Below are 21,220 nucleotides of genomic sequence, written 5' to 3'. Positions count from 1 at the left end.
ATAAATAAGGCTACTAAGCTACCAAGCTGCTAGGAAAGAATCTGACTGAAATTAGCACTGAAGTGAGGTGTGAAAACTCTTGAGCCTAACAATGGCAGGAGAGTATCACAGCCCCTCCACCCAAATGCAGAGGCCTTTGAAGCCCCCTCCATCTATGCAGAGAAGATGTCCTCCTCAGAATCCCCAAAATACAACAGCCACATGACAACTTTGTTTGGACGTCGTAAAGGACCATTCGCCGACACTGAAAATATATAGCTAGCTAACAACATTCTTTTCCACATGGAAAAGACGGTCAGAGACTTGCTAGCTACGTTAGCTAGCTAGCTAGCTGGGATTTTCTACAAGGAATCTGCCTCCTGAAAAAGTTAGCTAGACAGTACACTGTCCTTCTCTCAGCACATATCAAAGCTGCAGGCTAAGGTTGAATCTAGACTATCGTAAATTGCTCCTCTTTCACCACAGCTGCCAAACTAACCCTGATTCAGATGATGATCCTACCCATGCTAGATTACGGAGACGTTATTTATAGATAGGCAGTTAAGGGTGCTCTTGAGCGGCTAGATGTTCTTTACCATTCGGCCATCAGATTTGCCACCAATGCTCCTTATAGGACACATCACTGCACTCTATACTACTCTGTAAACTGGTCATTTCTGTATACACGTCGCAAGATTGATGCTTATTTATAAAACCCTCTTAGGCCTCACTCCCCCCTATCTGAGATATCTACTGCTGCCCTCATCCTCCACATACAACACCCGTTCTGTCAGTCACATTCTGTTAAAGGTCCCCAAAGCACACACATCCCTGGGTCACTCCTCTTTTCAGTTCGCTGCAGCTAGCGACTGGAACAAGCTGGAAAAAACACTTAAACTGGACCGTTTTGTCGCCATCTCTTCATTCTGTGCACAATAATGTTTGTACCATGTTTTGTGCTGCTACCATGATGTTCTTCTGCCATGTTCTGTTGCTACCATGTTGTTGTCATGTTGTGTTGCTACCATGCTATGTTGTTGTCTTGGCTCTCTCTTTATGTAGTGTTGTCGTGATGTGTGTTTTGCCCTATATTTGTATTTTATTTTTTATTTTTAATCCCAGCCCCCGTCCCCGCAGGCCTTTTGCCTTCTGGTAGGCCGTCATAGTAAATAAGAATTTGTTCTTAACTGACTAGTTAAAAAAAAAAAAAAAAGTTATCCTAATTTTCCTCTGGTCAGTCATATGACCTCTTATGAAAGTTGAATTATTAAGAAGGGTCTCCACAGGGAAAGTATACACCACAACAACAAGGCTGAGGATACCACAGGAGGGCTTATCATGCATCCTTGACACAAAACGATCCCAACGCTCTCAGCTTTTCTCCAACTAACCTTCCCTTGGGTCTGTCATATGGGAATGTCAGATGAACTCTAGTCTATATTCAATGTGTTAAATTGATCATCACAATGAGAATGAATGTTTTGGAAATATCAAATATAGCTTATCTTCCCTCCTTATCAACTAAAATTGTGAAACTCAACCATTTCACCTGCTGTCTGCCATAATGAAGGAATGGGCAAGCTTACCCTGCAAGGGCCGGGGTAGGTGCAGGCTTTTGCTCCAGACAAGCAGTAACACACCAGATTCAAATAATCATCTAGTCCTAGTCTTCAATCAAGGCTTCATGAATCAGGTGTGTTATTGCTTGGCTTGAACACAAGCCTGCCCCAACTCCACCCCTCGCAGGGTAAAGCCACTCTGCTGTACTAGAAAAGGTATAGACTACTGTCACTATATGTCATAATCCAACCAAAGTGCATTAGTAATGGTGAAAACTGGATATGTGACAGATATCCAGCCGCTCTATGGCCCTGTACCCACTTAGGCTGTACAACTGACGCACAACACATTTGACACAATGGTTGTGATACAACATATGTGTTTTGTGTTACAACTGAGTTTGTCTCCATAAAATATTTACACAAAAAGTTTGAGGTGCCTCCACAATGCTTGTGTGATTATTTTTGTTGTATCACAACCGTTGTGCCAAATGTGTTGTGTGTAAGGGGCTTATTAATCTCAACTCTGAATCGACTTCCACACAAACTAACCCTAATCTAAAGATGAATCACTTGCAGATAGAATGGGAACCAAATTGCTTCCATTGCTCAAGCACTTTTGATAAACAATCATAGTAGGACAGTGAAGATATTATTACTATTTAGGATTTTATTTTAAGTAAAAAGGCATGTTTGAATATATTCTGATAAACGCTTCCCTGGACCGCATGAAGACACATTGAATAATAAACAAGAAAATAAGTATCTCCTAAGGTCTGTTGTGTCACCTTGTAAACAGTTTATATAACTGTATTACCCACTCACCTTCACAGAAAACTGTCAACATAAATAATAAGAACATGCTAACTCAGTGGTTAACCTTGCTGATGGAAAACAGTTTTTCGTGTTATGAGGTTCTGTACGTTAATCCTATGGAAAAATATATTTGAAGAGGCTAAACAACATCACATTCTCCAGCCCCTGATGGTTGAGTGAATGATGCAGATTTGACTACTGAAGCGTTGGTCACCCAATGAGCTTGTTTGGTAAACTAAGTATACTTTATTGAGGCTTTATGAAACCTTTATAAAAGATTGTGAGGCATCTACAGTATGCCGGATTTATAAAGGCTTTATGAAGGTCTCAATCTCATGGCGTGACCTGTTCAGTACAGACAGCACATCTGGCTGTGAATTCATCCTGCTTATAACCTTATGATTGGGTTTTGCTTTTTGTGTATGGTTGTGTAGTTTGATGTGTATATTAACGTGTATATTCACATCTATGGATGTGTAGTTTGATGTGTATATTAACGTGTATATTCACATCTATATGGATGTGTAGTTTGATGTGTATATTAACGTGTATATTCACATCTATATGGATGTGTAGTTTGATGTGTATATTAACGTATATATTCACATCTATATGGATGTGTAGTTTGATGTGTATATTAACATCCATATGGATGTGTAGTTTGATGTGTATATTAACGTGTATATTCACATCTATATGGATGTGTAGTTTGATGTGTATATTAACGTATATATTCACATCTATATGGATGTGTAGTTTGATGTGTATATTAACATACATATGGATGTGTAGTTTGATGTGTATATTAACGTGTATATTCACATCTATATGGATGTGTAGTTTGATGTGTATATTAACGTATATATTCACATCTATATGGATGTGTAGTTTGATGTGTATATTAACATACATATGGATGTGTAGTTTGATGTGTATATTAACGTGTATATTCACATCTATATGGATGTTTTTATTTATTTTATTTTATTTCACCTTTATTTAACCAGGTAGGCAAGTTGAGAACAAGTTCTCATTTACAATTGCGACCTGGCCAAGATAAAGCAAAGCAGTTCGACAACATACAACAACACAGAGTTACACATGGAGTAAACAACATACAGTCAATAATACAGTAGAAAAAAAAAATAAGACTATATACAATGTGAGCAAATGATGTGAGATAAGGGAGGTAAAAGCAAAAAAATGCCATGGTGGCAAAGTAAATAAAGTATAGCAAGAAAAACACTGGAATGGTAGATTTGTAGTTTGAAGAAAGTTCAAAGTTCAAATATAAATAATATGGTGCAAAGGAGCAAAATAAATAAAATAAATAAATACAGTAGGGGAAGAGGTAGTAGTTTGGGCTAAATTATAGATGGTCTATGTACAGGTGCAGTGATCTGTGAGCTGCTCTGACAGCTGGTGCTTAAAGCTAGTGAGGGAGATAAGTGTTTCCAATTTCAGAGATTTTTGTAGTTCGTTCCAGTCGTTGGCAGCAGAGAACTGGAAGGAGAGACGACCAAAGGAGGAGTTGGCTTTAGGGGTGACCAGAGAGATATACCTGCTGGAGCGCGTGCTACAGGTGGGTGCTGCTATGGTGACCAGTGAGCGGAGATAAGGGGGGACTTTACCTAGCAGGGTCTTGTAGATGACCTGGAGCCAATGTGTTTGGCGACGATTATGAAGTGAAGGCCAGCCAACGAGAGCATACAGATCGCAGTGGTGGGTTGTATATGGGGCTTTGGTGACAAAACGGATGGCACTGTGATAGACTGCATCCAGCTTGTTGAGTAGGGTATTGGAGGCTATTTTGTAAATGACATCGCCGAAGTCGAGGATTGGTAGGATGGTCAGTTTTACGAGGGTATGTTTGGCAGCATGAGTGAAGGATGCTTTGTTGCGAAATAGGAAGCCAATTCTAGATTTCACTTTGGATTGGAGATGATTGATGTGAGTCTGGAAGGAGAGTTTACAGTCTAACCAGACACCTAGGTATTTGTAGTTGTCCACAAATTCTAAGTTAGAACCGTCCAGAGAAGTTATGCTGGATGGGCGGGCAGGTGCAGGCAGCGATCGGTTGAAGAGCATGCATTTAGTTTTACTTGTGTTTAGGAGCAGTTGGAGGCCACGGAAGGAGAGTTGAATGGCATTGAAGCTCGTCTGGAGGGTTGTTAACACAGTGTCCAAAGAAGGGCCAGAAGTATACAGAATGGTGTCGTCTGCGTAGAGGTGGATCAGAAATTCACCAGCAGCAAGAGCGACATCATTTATGTATACAGAGAAAAGAGTTGGCCCAAGAATTGAACCCTGTGGTACCCCCATAGAGACTGCCAGAGGTCCAGACAGTAGGCCCTCCAATTTGACACACTGAACTCTGTCAGAGAAGTAGTTGGTGAACCAGGTGACGCAATCGTTTGAGAAACCAAGGCTACTAAGTCTGCCGATGAGGATGTGGTGATTAACAGAGTCAAAAGCTTTGGCCAGGTCAATGAATACGGCAGCACAGTATTGTTTCTTATCGATGGCGGTTACGATGTCGTTTAGGACCTTGAGCGTGGCTGAGGTGCACCCATGACCAGCTCTGAAACCAGATTGCATAGCGGAGAGGGTGCGGTGGGATTCGAAATAGTCGGTAATCTGTTTGTTGACTTGGCTTTCGAAGACCTTAGAAAGGCAGGGTAGGATGGATATAGGTCTGTAGCAATTTGGGTCAAGAGTGTCACCTCCTTTGAAGAGGGGGATGACAGCAGCTGCTTTCCAATCTATGGGAATCTCAGACGACACGAAAGAGAGGTTGAACAGGCTAGTAATAGGGGTTGCAATAATTTCGGCAGATAATTTTAGAAAGAAAGGGTCCAGATTGTCAAGCCCAGCTGATTTGTAGGGGTCCAGATTTTGCAGCTCTTTCAGAACATCAGCTGAATGGATTTGGGAGAAGGAGAAATGGGGGAGGTTTGGGCGAGTAGCTGTGGGGGGTGCAGTGCTGTTGAATGCAGTAGGGGTAGTTAGGTGGAAAGCATGGCCAGCCGTAGAAAAATGCTTATTGAAATTCTCAATTATAGTGGGCTTATCGGTGGTGACAGAGTTTCCTATCCTCAGTGCAGTGGGCAGTTGGGAGGAGGTGTTCTTATTCTCCATGGACTTTACAATGTCCCAGAACTTTTTAGAGTTCGAGTTGCACGAAGCAAATTTTTGTTTGAAAAAGCTAGCCTTGGCGTTTCTAACTGCCTGTGTGTATTGGTTTCTAACTTCCCTAAAAAGTTGCATATCGCTGGGGCAGTTCGATGCTAATGCAGAACGCCACAGGATATTTTTGTGTTGGTTAAGGGCAGTCAGGTCTGGGGAGAACCAAGGGCTATATCTGTTCCTGGTTCTAAATTTCTTGAAAGGGGCATGCTTATTTAAGATGGAGAGGAAGGCATTTTTAAAATATAACCAGGCATCCTCTACTGACGGGATGAGGTCAATATCCTTCCAGGATACCAGGGCCAGGTCGATTAGAAAGGCTTGCTCGTTGAAATCTTTCAGGGAGCGTTTGACATGTGTAGTTTGATGTGTATATTAAGGTGTATATTTACGTCTATATGGCTGTGTAGTTTGATGTCTATATTGTATTTATTATGTGTGTTATTGTTTTATACAGGAAAAATCTGAAAAAGACACTGCCAATTTCTAGCTCCTCCATCCAGGATATGCTGCTATGCAAATCAAACTCACTCTGGGGTGAAGTTTCCCCTTTGTACGGATCTAGGATCAGCTACCCCTCAAAGTGGTCTCCCTACCACTGTTACTGGTAAACTTGAGGGATGGGGCTGAAGAAATGTAGCCACTCTTAAATTCATACACGGAGCCATGCACTAACTCAGGGTTTCCCAAAGTTGGTCCTGGCCCCCAAAAAACTTAAATATTACATTTACATAAGTACTCAGACCCTTTACTCAGTACTGTGTTGAAGCACCTTTGGCAGCGATTACAGCCTTGAGTCTTCTTGGGTATGACGCTACAAGCTAGGCACACCTGTATTTAGGAAGTTTCTCACATTCTTCTTTGCAGATCCTCTCAAGCTCTGTCAGATTGGATAGGGAGCATTGCTGCACAGCTATTTTCATGTCTCTCCAGAGATGTTGGATCGGGTTCAAGTCCGGGCTCTGGCTGGGTCACTCAAGGACATTGAGACTTGTCCTGAAGCCACTCCTGCGTTGTCTTGGCTACGTGCTTAGGGTCATTGTTCAGTCGGAAGGTGAAACTTTGCCCCAGTCTGAGGTCCTGAGGGCTCTGAAGCAGGCTTTCATTAAGGATCTCTCTGCACTTTTCTCTGTTCATCTTTGCCTCGATCGTGACTAGTCTCCCAGTCCCTGCCGCTGAAAATCATCCCCACAGCATGATGCTGCCACCACCATGCTTCACCGTAGGGATGGTGCCAGGGTTCTTCCAGACGTGACTCTTGGCATTCAGGCCAAAGAGTTAAATCTTGGTTTCATCAGACTGGAGAATTTTGTTTCTCATGGTCAGAGTCTATAGGTGCCTTTTGGTAAACTCAAAGTGGGCTGTCATGTGCTTTTTACTGAGGAGTGGCTTCAGTCTGGCCACTCTACCATAAAGGCCTGATTGGTGGAGTGCTGCAGAGATGGTTGTCCTTCTGGAAGGTTCTCCCATCTCCACAGAGGAACTCTAGAGCACTGTCAGAGTGACCATCGGGTTCTTGGTCACCTCCCTAACCAAGGCCCTTCTCCCACGATTGCTCAGTTTGGTCAGGTGGCCAACTCTAGGAAGAGTCTTGGTGGTTCGAAACTTCTTCTATTTAAGAATGATGGAGGCCACTGTGTTCTTGGGGACCTTCAATGCTTCAGAAATGTTTTGGCACCCTTCCCCAGATCTGCGCCTCGACACAATCTTGTCTCGGAGCTCTACGACAATTCCTTTGACCTCATGGCTTGGTTTTTGCTCTGACCTGCACTGTCAACTGTGGGACCTTATATAGACAGGTGTGTGCCTTTCCAAATCATGTCCAATCAATTGAATTTACCATAGGTGGACTCCAATCATGTTGTAGAAACATCTCAAGGATGATCAATGGAAACAGGATGCACATGAGCTCATGTTTGAGTCTCATCGCCTCCAGTGGGGGTTCCCAGTCCAGAGCCTCTGGCGACGATCCACGGTCCGGAGCCTCCGGCGACGATCCACGGTCCGGAGCCTCCGGCGACGATCCACGGTCCGGAGACCCCGGCGACAATCCATGGTCCGGTTCCTCCGGCGACGATCCACGGTCCGGAGCCTCTGGCGACGATTCACGGTCTGGAGCATCCGGCGACGATCCACGGAAGCGGAGGGATCCGTGAGCGGAGCGGGGTCTACGTCCCGAACCGGAGCCGCCACCGATGCAAGATGCCCACCCGGACCCTCCCCCATAGTCAGGTTTTGCGGCCGGAGTCCGCACCTTTGGGAGAGCCTTTTTATTCTCTATTTTGGTTAGGTCAGGGTGTGACTAGGGTGGGTACTCTAGTTCTTTGTATTTCTATGTTGGCCTGGTATGGTTCCCAATCAGAGGCAGCTGTCTATCATTGTCTCTGATTGGGGATCATATTTAGGCAGCCTTTTCCCACCTGTTGTTTGTGGGATCTTGTTTTTTTGTATTGTTGCTGTTGAACCCTACAAAGCTGTACGTTTCGTTGGTTTCTCTTTCTTGTTTTGTTGCTGGTTATCATTAATAAATATGATTAACCTACCCCATGCTGCATGTTGGTCCAACCATCCTTCCAACAGCAAGCGTTACAACATTACCACACTGCATGAACCTGCAGGTTCAATGTTAGCTAGCTAAGATTAGGCTATAAGTAACAAAGCAAATGGATCTTAGATATGAATAATATTACTACACAGATGGCTAACAGTACACTTTAACTTCAAATGAAAACGACTTTCTGACAAAATTAGAAATGTGTAATATCTGAAAATGTAGCTAGCTAGACTATCTTACCCATATACATGGATGGATGCTTCTCCCTCTCTGTCATGGATGCCCTTAGATTGAAGATGTAATCTGGAGACAGGTGTTTTCTCCATCTCCTTAGCTATCATACTCTGATTTCAAAACTCGGCCCTCCAGAAAGTGGAGAGCAACACTTATGCAGTTCTACTAAGCAATATATGCCTAGATTCCTGAAACGAGTCACATATGGACAAAGCGAAAACAGGAGATTCTTGGTCTGATGAAACCAAGATTAAACTCTTTGGCCTGAACGCCAAGCATCACTTCTGGAAGAAACCCAGCACCATCCCTACGGAGAAGCATGGTGGTGGCAGCATCATGCTGTGGGGATGTTTTTCAGCAGCAGGGACTGGGAGACTAATCAGGATCGAGGCAAAGATGAACAGAGCAAAGTACAGTGAGATCCTTGATGAAAACCTGTTCCAGAGCGCTCAGGACCTTAGACTGGGGCGAAGGTTCACCTTCCAACAGGACAACGACCCTAAGCACACAGCCAAGACAACGCAGGAGAGGCTTCGGGGCAAGTCTCTGAATGTCCTTGAGTGGCCCAGCCAGAGCCCAGACTTGAACCCGATCAAACATCTCTGGAGAGACCTGAAAATAGCTGTGCAGCAATGCTCCCCATCCGACCTGACAGACCTTGAGAAGATCTGCAGAGAAGAATGGGACAAACTCCCCAAATCCAGTTGTGCCAAGCTTGTAGTATCATACCCAAGAAGACTCGAGGCTGTAATCGCTGCCAAAGGTGCTTCAACAAAGCCCTGTGTAAAGGGTATGAATACCGACCTGGGAAATGTGATATTTCATTTTTTTTTTTTATACATTAGCAAAAATTTCTAATAACCTGTTTTTGCTTTGTCATTATGGGGTATTATGTGTAGATTAATGAGGGGGAAAAAACAATTGAATCCATTTTAGAATAAGGCTGTAACATAACAAAATGTGGGAAAAGTCAAGGGATCTGAATACTTTACAAATGCACTGTATAGTTTACAAACAATGGAGCAAAACAAGCTAATATTTTGGGTTCCGATGGGGTAAGACAGTTGAACAAAGCTCATGAGACATGGATAAGTTATATTCTTCAAGAATCAATGGGGATATATCATTAATTTAAAATGTCAAAAATTGACTTAGTAATCGCATATGGCCCATTTAACCATTAGTTGAGGAAATGCAAAACTGACCCAAGATCAGTGTCTAGGGGCAACTTCACCCTACTCCATCAAACATATTTCTGAAAGCTAAAACCACAATGAAATACTACAAACCTACATCAAGAAACCTACCTACTATCATAGAATTATGGCCCGCATCAAGTCACTCATGTTATAACAATGCAAGCTTTTTAAAGACCTAAAAGCAATACAAGCACATTCTTTTCCATCCACAAAAGATCAAGGTTGAACGTACCGTAATAGAAAGTGCAAAGCAGACAAATGTGAACTTTTTGATGTGGGATTTGGAGATTGTGGTATTGATGTTGGTCAGTTTGTTACTGGGGTTGTTCTGAGGGCAAAGAAGAACAAACAAGCATGACAGGTGTGAATGCACTTAGTAGGCTAAGGCCGGAATTAAATCAAAGGCGCATTGTTGCAATTTCTCAACTTTCACGAAGATCGGAGTCATGGCACGTTGTGGATATCGGCTCATGTTTAAATTACCTTTACAAGTCAAGTGTAATGCGCTTGTCGACAACAAGCATTTGATTGAATCCCGACCTAAATCTTCACATAAACCATAGAATCGATTTACAAATGACATTTAGAATTATTGTGAGACTTTGGTTTAGTTCAGTAACAACAGGCTTCACAACTATAGTTAACATAGGTAATACCACATCAAAACCAACGATGACATTGTTATGAGAACAATGTCTCAACAAAATGTACTCTCCCCTAAAAATGAATTGTTAAAACATGGACTGATATTGTGCTCAATCATGGCTGAAGAGGCAACTACCTTAGTATGACTCAGCACAAGTAAACCACACAGTGACTTTCCTAACAGCAGCCCTTAAACTTCCTGGAGCAGGTTGGTCTCTGCTCAGCACACCTTTGTTTACCTATAAATATATTGAAATGTCAGCGGGAGCCACAGTAATTCTAGCTGTCCGCTATGAATTTCAGACTCCCCCAAAATACATGGTGCAGTGGAATTATGTATATCATATTTCTGTGGTGTACTTACTGCAGTTTCAGTAATGTCACACTGGTATAAACGGAGCAATAAAGAACAGTGACAGTTGAGTTAAGGGGACAGCTAGGCATTGAAGTCTGCTGAACTTTGCACAAACTAACAATACATTCACTGAACTGAAGCAGGGATTCATTCAAAAGTGCATTGCAAAGCTGTTAAGTGCACTACCGACAATGCGTTTTTTAAAGCCAATTTTCCCCGACATTTGCGGAGATCACATTCATGGCAAATTAAGCTTGCTTGTCGACAACGCACCTTTGATTGAATTCTGGTCTAAGTATCTGCACCACTGCAATCAGCCCCTACTGTGCCCAACTCATTGTAAACTGCATCCCAGAGAAGCATCTCCTACATAAAAACATTAAGATAGCACTTTATTTTACAATATTGTTTCCATTGCTATTTACCTGGTATTTACTTGAAAATATGTGGTATCAATGCACTTTCTCTTTATTGAAAGAATACAACAAAGCTGGCCTCGTAGTTTTACAATTTTACAGTGTAAGTAAATACCAAGGCATTTCTGTGCTACCCACATTAATGTTAATATAATCTTTAACAGTCATTAGGTTGAGGAACCTGGCCACTCTCAGTGGCCTTACTTACTAGTTAATGTAAACAACCTCGTCTTACCTTGTCGAAGGCGGGGTAGACCGTACGAAGTTCTGTCAGCCAGCCGTACGGCATGTGACCCACAGGATAGCTTGCAGTCAGTACTGCTACCGCCTGGCCAAACCACAGAAACCAAACACTTAGAGCAATAGACCAGTCCACCATGTCAGAAGTAAGAGTTCCTGTTTGTCTTTCTTGAAGTTGAGCTGAAGTGCATCTTCTAAGATTGCTATATCACTCTCCAGGTATTGTGAGATCTGGTAATCTGCACTACATGATTGCAAAAATGACAACCTGGAACGCCATCATGATGTTGCAGATTTATCGAGCTGATCAGATATCTGAAACAAATACTTCACTATATTGTTACCCACTACTATAGTTAGTAAAAGGATGTATAACAAATGGCAAAAGGTCATTACATTGTTTATAGTTTGTGGCATCACAGGTCTTCACTTAGACACCTGCCCCATTCATTCAAAATACTGTATTCTCACTCTACTAACATAACATAGCAGGTGAAAAAAAACTGTCGTGGGTGAAAAAAAACTGTTGTGGGAGGTTACAGTGTTTTCCACAAGTACATACAGTACTAGTCAAAAGTTTGGACACATTTACTCATTCATTCAAGGGTTTTCTTTATTTTTACGATTTTCTACATTGTAGAATAATAGTGAATACATCAAAACTATGAAATAACACATATGGAATCATGTAGTAACCAAAAGTGTTAAACAAATCAAAATATATTTTATATTTAAGATTCTTCAAAGTAGCCACCCTTTGCCTTGATGAGAGCTTTGCACACTCTTGGCATTCTCTCAACCAGCTTCATGAGGTAGTCACCTGGAATGCATTTCAATTAACAGGTGTGCCTTGTTAAAAGTTAATTTCTGGAATTTCTTTCCTTCTTAATGCGTTTGAGCCAATCAGTTGTGTTGTGACAAGGTAGGGGTGGTAGACAGAAGATAGCCCTATTTGGTAAAGACCAAGTCCATATCATAGCAAAAACAGCTCAAATAAGCAAAGAGAAACAACAGTCCATCGTTACTTTAAGACAAGAAGATCAGTCAATCTGGAAAATTTCAAGTACTTTGAATGTTTCTTCAAGTGCAGTCACAAAAACCATCAAGAGCTATGATGAAACTGGCTCTCATGAGGACCGCCACAGAAAAGAAGACCCAGAGTTACCTCTGCTGCAGTGAATAAGTTTATTAGATTTAACAAACACATCTCAACATCAACTGTTCAGAGGAGACTGCGTGAATCAGGCATTCATGGTTGAATTACTGCAAAGAAACCACTACTAAAGGACACCAATAAGAAGAAGAGACTTGTTTGGGCCAAGAAACATGAGCAATGGACAAAAGATTGGGGAAATCTGTCCTTTTGTCTGATGAGTCCAAATTTGAGATTTTTGGTTCCAACCGCCATGTCTTTGTGAGACGCAGATTAGGTGAACGGATGATCTTCTCATGTGTGGTTCCCACCGTGAAGCATGGAGGAGGAGGTGTGATGTTGTGGGGGTGCTTTGCTGGTGACACTGTTGGTGATTTATTTAGTACTCAAGGCACACTTAACCAGCATGGCTACCACAGCATTCTGCAGCGATACGCCATCCCATCTGGTTTGTGCTTAGTGGGACTATAATTTGTTTTTCAACAGGACCATGACCCTGACGAAGGCCGTGTGGCTGATACGTAAGCTTATTAAAGATCAGTGATACTATCAAGAGCAGTGTGCGGTTTCCTTTTTCCTTCATCTTGTTCAACTGTTACCATGCACCTGCAAAAAATATTGAATTTTGAACAGGATAATGACCCAAAACACACCACCAGGCTGTGTAAGGGCTATTTGACCAAGGAGAGTGATGGAGTGATGCATCAGATGACCTGGCTTCCACAATCACCCGACCTCAACCCAATTGAGATGGTTTGGGATGAGTTGGACCGCATAGTGAAGGGAAAGCAGCCAACAAGTGCTCTGCATATGTGGACACTCCTTCAAGACTGTTGGAAAAGCATTCCTCATGAAGTTGGTTGAGAGAATGCCAAGAGTGTGCAAAGCTGTCGTCAAGGTGTCATGACTTACCCTGTTGGGTGAAGATCATAGGTGTCAGATTCCCCACCCCTCTCTCCCCCACCAGTTTTATGACCGGTCGTAAATACCGTATAGAAACTCTGCCTTTGGGTTTGGCAGGATTGAGGGGAAGAAACCTCTTTGTTACAAGGACATTCCTCCCACGAAAACGGTAACATCAAAAGGTTGAATAATGAAACAATATTTCTGTAATCCAAAACATTTGGAATGGTCCGTGGGTACTTAAAGAACAATCCTGTCAAATTCATTACTAATTGGTGATGTAACTAAGAACAGTAGAACAACATAACTGTATCTCTGAATGTGTATATTTTTCAGTGATCAGATTCCCATCCAAATGTTGGGGGTTAGGGTTATATGATTGAATTTTAAACTATTTGTGAGAAGATGTAATGCGATGTTAGCCTTCAAAATTAGAGATTTGTTTTTCATATGACGTCTTAACCAAGTCAGTGGCCACGCCCATGTGAGCACAGACATTAAGACAAAAGGAGGGAACGTCACTTTTTCCCCCGAGTTCTTAAATAGGACTTGTGACAAAATTTACATTAGTCAATAAAACGTAAGGATGGGAGTCCCCACATTGAAATGGCTACCACTCTATAGACCAAGCAGGAGGACGGTGTTGAACCGGACATCACGAATGTTTAGACTCCACCAGATCAGCTACGTACAGCGCTAGCTGTACACATTGAAATGGTTAAGAAAACTACAAGACTACACATTCACAGTCTGCAGCTGTATATGTAAAATAGTCTAGGAAACTCGACCGAAGACGAGAGGAGAACATTTCCCTATCGAACGACCATTGGTACGTCTGATGTATCCATTATAACAGAGCTACACTACGAAAGATTTTGATCTCTGGTGGACAAACCAGAGACTTTCTGTCAAATTACTCCGCAGACGGATCAAGTGTTTTCAACAGAGAAACAGCAAAGACATACACACGTAAATATGTACATTGCAATTATTTCGAATGAGCGGCCGTTCATGTGCAAAGTATTCACTTTTCCATGAGCATAGTTCTCAGCTGTATGTATGTAGTGGGCCCATTCTGTCTTTTCCCCTCTTTATCTGTCCCCACCCCTTTCCATTGTCTACCAAGCCGTCATATCGGTGTCACGATTGTGTGGAGAGACGGACCAAGGCGTAGCGTGCTCTGAGTTCCACATATTTTATTAAGTGAAACTTACAAAACAAAAAGGAAACTAACAACGAACCGTAACATAAGAGGTGCAGCATGCACTAACTCAAAATAAGATCCCACCAAAAACCAGTGGGGAAATGGCTGCCTAAATATGATCCCCAATCAGAGACAACGATAAACAGCTGCCTCTGATTGGTAACCATACCAGGCCAACATCGACATAAAATAACCTAGATAATCCACCCTAGTCACACCCTGACCTAACCGACATAGAGAATATAAGGCTCTCTATGGTCAGGGCGTGACAATCGAGTTTAGTCCATTAAAGACTTTTCATTGCATTACGTAGTAATCAATAGGTAAACTATTCTGTGTGTTTATGTAATTCTGTGTGATTATTTATTTAGTTACTAAAAAAATTATTACCGTAATTTCCGGACTATTGAGCGCACCTGAATATAAGCCGCACCCACTGAATTAAAAAAAAAATATTATTTTGAACATAAATAAGCCGCACATGTCTATAAGCTGCAGGTGCCTACCGGTACATTGAAACAAATGAACTTTACACAGGCTTTAACGAAACACGGCTTGTAACAAAAATAAATAAACAGGCAACTCTTCAAGAAGGCAGACTGAAACCACTCGGAAGGATCTCGTTTATCAACTCAACGTTCATGATTCTCATTAGAAAACAGTCTAGGACTTGGTATATAAGTGCCATCGTTTTTTAAATATGATCATCATTGTTTTAAAACCATTACTTAATGGACAACTTTTAATATTTTTCTATTCTATATCTTTAAAAAAATCTGAAGTTTGTTTTATACCTTCCAAAGTTCTTATCTGTGTATTTAATATCGTTGCTGTTTTGACATTCTGCTTTTTGATTCTATTTGATTAAAATTTAGGATGAAAAAATTCCTGACGTTTCACACAATTCGTGCTTCTTCAGAGGAAAAAAAAAGAAGCCTGCTTGTAACAAAAATAAATAGGCTTTAACGAAGCACGGCTTGTAACAAAAATAAATAGGCTTTAACAAAACACGGCTTGTAACAAAAAATAAAAAATAGCAGTAAACAGTAGCCTACCAAGAAAGTCATTGGTCACTATCTTCCTCCTCCTGTGCACTGAAACCACTGAAGTCATCTCCTTCGGTGTCGGAGTTGAATAGCCTCAGAATTGCTTCATCCGATATTGGATCGTTTTCATTGTCGCTCTCGTCACTGTTTGACCTTAACCCGTTCGGCAATTTCTAATGAAAGCTTCATGCCGCCAAAAAACTGAGCACATCACAGAATGTGTTTTTTTGGAAAAAAAAAATTGAAAGCGGGAAAAATCCATATATTAGCCGCGTCATTGTTTAAGCCGCAAGGTTCAAAGCATGGGAAAAAAGTTGCGGCTTATAGTCCGGAATTTACGGTAAGCCAATTTGTATATCGCTGATTCATCATTTATGCTAGGTTTTGTGCAAATATCAAAGGATTTTGCAACATTCAGAATGAGACTGATAGAAGGTAAATAAGAATTGACTGTGACTGATGTAAGATATATTTATATCTTTAGAGTTTAGTTGGGAGATAGTAACTCGTTAAATAACTTTTTCTGTTGTGCCCCAAATTACAATTGAATTAATTGCTACATGAGTAATTTATTCGCGTAATAATTTAACGTGGTATGTAATTATTCGATGAAATAACAGTCAATCACATTAATGATAGTCAAAGACACGACATAATGATACCCCCGTGCGAGGAATCTAAGATAGAATGAGGCCTTCATGTTGCATTCAGCCTATATGAAATTGAAAAGCAGATTAAATGATACACCCAGATTATGTTATACACCATGGGAGTTGTAGACAGGAATTGTTGATGTGTGTGTTGCCATTTCAACAATACATAGAGGTTTCCTCCGTGTTGTTTCTCTGACATAGTCAGTGTAGGGTTAGTGATAAAATGTCTAGTGCCCAGGACACAATCCAGCTAATTATAGAAATTTGAGAAATAGAGTGTTGGGCCAAACGTGCTATTTCTGTCACTCGCATCTCAGGAGCGAGTAGACTCGGTCAGTATTCATTTCTTGAGCCAGACATAATGAGCTGGCAGTCAAAGAAATTTGATTAGACCAACGGTGTATTTCTTTGTTTACCGTGCGTTCCGGTAAAACAAATATCACCGAAAGGGTTTGAACGTAAGACGTTATTAGTAAAACCGTTCCCTTGTTTAAGGGGATCCTATGTTGTGCTTGAAAGTGTACAAAGTAGGATTAGCTTGCACAAGATGCTAAAGCTAACAAAGAGAGAGCAGGCATTTTTTTCTCTATGTTCACACGGCAACACCGTGTGCCTTAGGAAATGGAAGTTCCGCCTCCTTTCGACTTGCGTTTTATTTCAGCTTTCTGTGATCAGTGACCCCTGGAGATGAAGAATCGGCAGTATTTTTTTTTGTTGAATTATCTCTGTGACAACCAACATTGTATCATGTTTGTAACAAGTGGTTACTTGTATATTATCCAACCAATTCCAACCTGATTGAATATCGTGTTCTCATTCATTTTAACTAAGAGGTAAAATTGCAAGGGCTTAGCTTTTTCAAATTGATCTTTTGAATAATATACAAATTGATTGGTTTCTACAAATGAGACAATTTAAACTTTTCCACATTAACCTAGCTACAGCATTGCTTTCAGGTTAATTAAAGTTGAATTACCAAATAACCTATGATTAATCAAATAAATGTGCTTTTGCAAATTCATTCACATCCAACTCCCACATTACTGATCCAGTATTGATGGTTCATTAACGTCTTTAAATAGACTAAAATCGTTTTTGCAGCTCCACATTTTTTTTAATAATGTGCAAGCTATTAGAAGGGGTGGTTCCCAGTCCCCTGCTAATTAGTGAACCATCACCCATTAAATTATTGATCACTGACCTCAGCAGCGATACAAACCCTAATAATGCCATTAGCGGAAAAACATTACAAAAAATCTACCATCGGGCGCAGGCATTGTAAAGGTTCTCTCCACTTTAGCCCTTCTGTATCGCCATCAGAGATTGGCATCGGCTCAGCAGAAGCACGTGCTCAAAATAGCTGATATGAAGGGACAGTTGGAGTGAACCGAGCAACTAATGACAAAAGCAGGAAATGTAAACATTTTGCTTGCCAAGGAACTGTGTTTGAAAACGGAACAATTAAAAGTAATTGCAAAAACGTATGACGATGAACGAGCACAAACTCTTCAACAAAATTGTTTCCTAAAGGAACAACTCAATTTAGCCATAACTAAATACTATAACGATGTGCGCTGAGAGTCGGGAAGCAAGTTCAGGGAGTGAGTGTTTTAATAAATAAACAGGTGTGCTCCGTAACGAGCAGCCTGCTGACCTAGAGGCCGGAGAGGGAGCACACTTAACAGTACCCCCATCTCCGACGCGCAGCTACAGCTGCAGGACGTCGACCAAGATGACGATCCCGGGGAACAGGAGCAGACCGGTCACCCCTGCTAAGATACGGGAACCTGTCGATCCTGCTGAGGCGCGGGAGCATGGCGACCTAGAGCGCCGGAGAAAGAGCATACGTGACAGTACCCCCTCCCCGGCGCGTTCGGCTCCAGCAGGAGGACGCCAACCACAGGGACGATCCCGGGGATCAGGAGCGGACGCGATGAGGCGTGAAAGCCTGATGAGCCGGCTGAGACCTCCCCGGTTGCCTAGATCGAGGCATAGGAACCTGTTAACCCAGCTGAGGCATGGGAGCCTATCGAGCCAGCTGTGGGATGGGAGCCTATCGAACCCACTGAGGCATGGCAGCCTGTCTGGCCAGTTGAGGTATGGCAGCCTATTGATGCCGCTGAGGTATGGAAACCCATCGAGCCAGCTGAGGCAGGGGAACCCGTCAAACCTGCCGAGGCATGGGAATACGACAAACCGGCTGAGGCCTCCCAGGTAGCTCTGGTTTTGACACCCGGACCCGACATCACCTCCAAAAAAATCAACAACAAAAAAACACTCCCTGATGCTTCCCTTTGGTGAGGCGTCATTCTATAACAATGTACGCTGAGAGTCAGCAAGTAAGTTCAGGGAGTGAGTGTTTTAACCTCTTGGCGTTACCCTAGGATAGGGGGCGCCACAGCGCATTTAAAAAAAAATTAGTGCCCATTTTAAACGGCCTACTACTCAAACTCAGAAGCTAGGATATGCATATAATGAATACTTGTGGATAGAAAACACCCTAAAGTTTCTAAAACTGTTTGAATGGTGTCTGTGAGTATAACAGAACTCATATGGCAGTCAAAACCCCGAGACCGATCGAAACAGGAAGTGGAATTCTGAATTGTGGACTCAACTTCACATCTTTGCCTATTAATCACACCGTGAGCTATGGTTCATTGAGCACTTCCTATTGCTTCCACTAGATGTCCCCAGTCTTTACAAAGTGGTTTGAGCCTTCTACTGTGGAAACTGACAGAATGACACGCTGTTGAAATTGGTCACAGGAGGAGGGCCATCACCATTATGACGCCGGCGGCCCTGTCTACCCCCTCCTTTCGAAACGTTTTGAATAACGTCCCCCTCGAATCTTATTGGCTCTCTTGTTGAAACAGGCCCTGAAGATTTATGTTATACAACGTTTGACATGTTTGAACGAACCTAAATGGGGGAAAAATGTTTTTTTTCGAAATTGCTGTCCCGTGGCCGACTGAGCATTTGGATTAGCCTTCAGACGCGCTAACAACAACAAGCTAATGGAACATAAAGGATGGACTTTTTCTAACGAAAATACATTTGTTGTGGACCTGGGATTCCTGGAAGTGCTTTCTGATGAAGACAACCAAAGGTAAGGGATTATTGACAATAGTATACAAGATTAGATGTGATGTGCGATTGTTCCAAGATGGCGCAGAGCTGTATTTACTAGGTCATTTTCTGAGTATCGCATCCCCTTTTATCGCAAAGTGTGATTACCCAGTAAAGTTATTTTTAAATCTGGTATTACAGGTGCTTTCAAGAGATATTCATCTATAAATCTTAGAATGACAATATTACATTTAAAAAATGTTTTCGAATAGTAATTGAGTAAATTGTAGCACTGTTTCCCGGGATGCATTTGAGGGAAAATAGTTAGTCAACGTCACGTGCCGATGTAAAATGCTGTTTTTATATATAAATATGAACTTTATCGAACAAAAGAATGCATGCATTGTGTAACATGATGTCCTAGGTGTGTCATCTGATGAAGTTTGTAAAAGGTTAGTGCTGCATTTAGCTGTTTTTTGGTTATTTGTGATGCATGTGGTTGGTCGGAAAATGGCTATGTGGCTACTTTTACAATGTACTCCTCTAACATAATCTAATGTTTTGCTTTTGCTGTAAAGCCTTCATACGGGACGGAGGCCGCACAGGGGTTAATAAATAAACGGAACAAAATACAAAACAAGAACCACGATCAATGCACAGACATGAAACAGAAACAATGATGCCTGGGGAAGGAAACAAAGGGAGTGACATATACTGCTCAAAAAATAAAGGGAACACTAAAATAACACATCCTAGATCTGAATGAATGAAATAATCTTATTAAATACTTTTTCTTTACATAGTTGAATGTGCTGACAATCAATGGAAATCCAATGTATCAACCCATGGAGGTCTGGATTTGGAGTCAAACTCAAAATTAAAGTGGAAAACCACACTACAGGCTGATCCAACTTTGATGTAACGTCCTTAAAACAAGTCAAAATGAGGCTCAGTAGTGTGTGTGGCCTCCACGTGCCTGTATGACCTCCCTACAACCCCTGGGCATGCTCCTGATGAGGTGGCGGATGGTCTCCTGATGGATCTCCTCCCAGACCTGGACTAAAGCATCCGCCAACTCCTGGACAGTCTGTGGTGCAACGTGGCGTTGGTGGATGGAGCGAGACATGATGTCCCAGATGTGCTCAATTGGATTCAGGTCTGGGGAACGGGCGGGCCAGTCCATAGCATCAATGCCTTCCTCTTGCAGGAACTGCTGACACACTCCAGCCACATGAGGTCTAGCATTGTCTTGCATTAGGAGGAACCCAGGGCCAACCACACCAGCATATGGTCTCACAAGGGGTCTGAGGATCTCATCTCGGTACCTAATGGCAATACCTCTGGCGAGCACATGGAGGGCTGTGCGGCCCCCCAAAGAAATGCCACCCCACACCATGACTGACCCACCGCCAAACCGGTCATGCTGGAGGATGTTGCAGGCAGCAGAACGTTCTCCACGGCGTCTCCAGACTCTATCACGTCTGTCACGTGCTCAGTGTGAACCTGCTTTCATCTGTGAAGAGCACAGGGCGCCAGTGGCGAATTTGCCAATCTTGGTGTTCTCTGGCAAATTCCAAACGTCCTGCACGGTGTTGGGCTGTAAGCACAACCTCCACCTGTAGACGTCGGGCCCTCATACCACCCTCATGGAGTCTGTTTCTGACCATTTGAGCAGACACATGCACATTTGTGGCCTGCTGGAGGTCATTTTGCAGGGCTCTGGCAATGCTCCTCCTGCTCCTCCTTGCACAAAGGCGGAGGTAGCGGTCCTGCTGCTGGGTTGTTGCCCTCCTACGGCCTCCTCCACGTCTCCTGATGTACTGGCATGTCTCCTGGTAGCGCCTCCATGCTCTGGACACTACGCTGACAGATACAGCAAACCTTCTTGCCACAGCTCGCATTGATGTGCCATCCTGGATGAGCTGCACTACCTGAGCCACTTGTGTGGGTTGTAGACTCCGTCTCATGCTACCACTAGAGTGAAAGCACCGCCAGCATTCAAAAGTGACCAA

General features: G+C 42.4%; 1 protein-coding gene across 2 annotated transcripts in view; it reads right to left on the bottom strand.

The window, feature by feature from the left end:
• The window catches only part of ankhb (ANKH inorganic pyrophosphate transport regulator b), a 96,702-nt gene that overhangs the window by 22,585 nt on the left and 52,897 nt on the right, over window positions 1-21,220 (bottom strand). For both annotated transcript variants that reach the window (XM_029703934.1, XM_029703935.1), the window contains exons 7-8: window positions 11,179-11,271; window positions 9,760-9,855 (exon numbers count right to left, since the gene is read on the bottom strand). In XM_029703934.1, coding sequence (XP_029559794.1) covers window positions 9,760-9,855; window positions 11,179-11,271 — 189 coding nt within the window. The remainder of the gene's footprint in view (window positions 1-9,759; window positions 9,856-11,178; window positions 11,272-21,220) is intronic.

This window comes from Salmo trutta, chromosome 21 (assembly GCF_901001165.1).
Source record: "Salmo trutta chromosome 21, fSalTru1.1, whole genome shotgun sequence".
NCBI classification, from domain to species: Eukaryota; Metazoa; Chordata; class Actinopteri; order Salmoniformes; family Salmonidae; genus Salmo; species Salmo trutta.
This window is presented reverse-complemented; position numbering and strand designations above follow the sequence as displayed.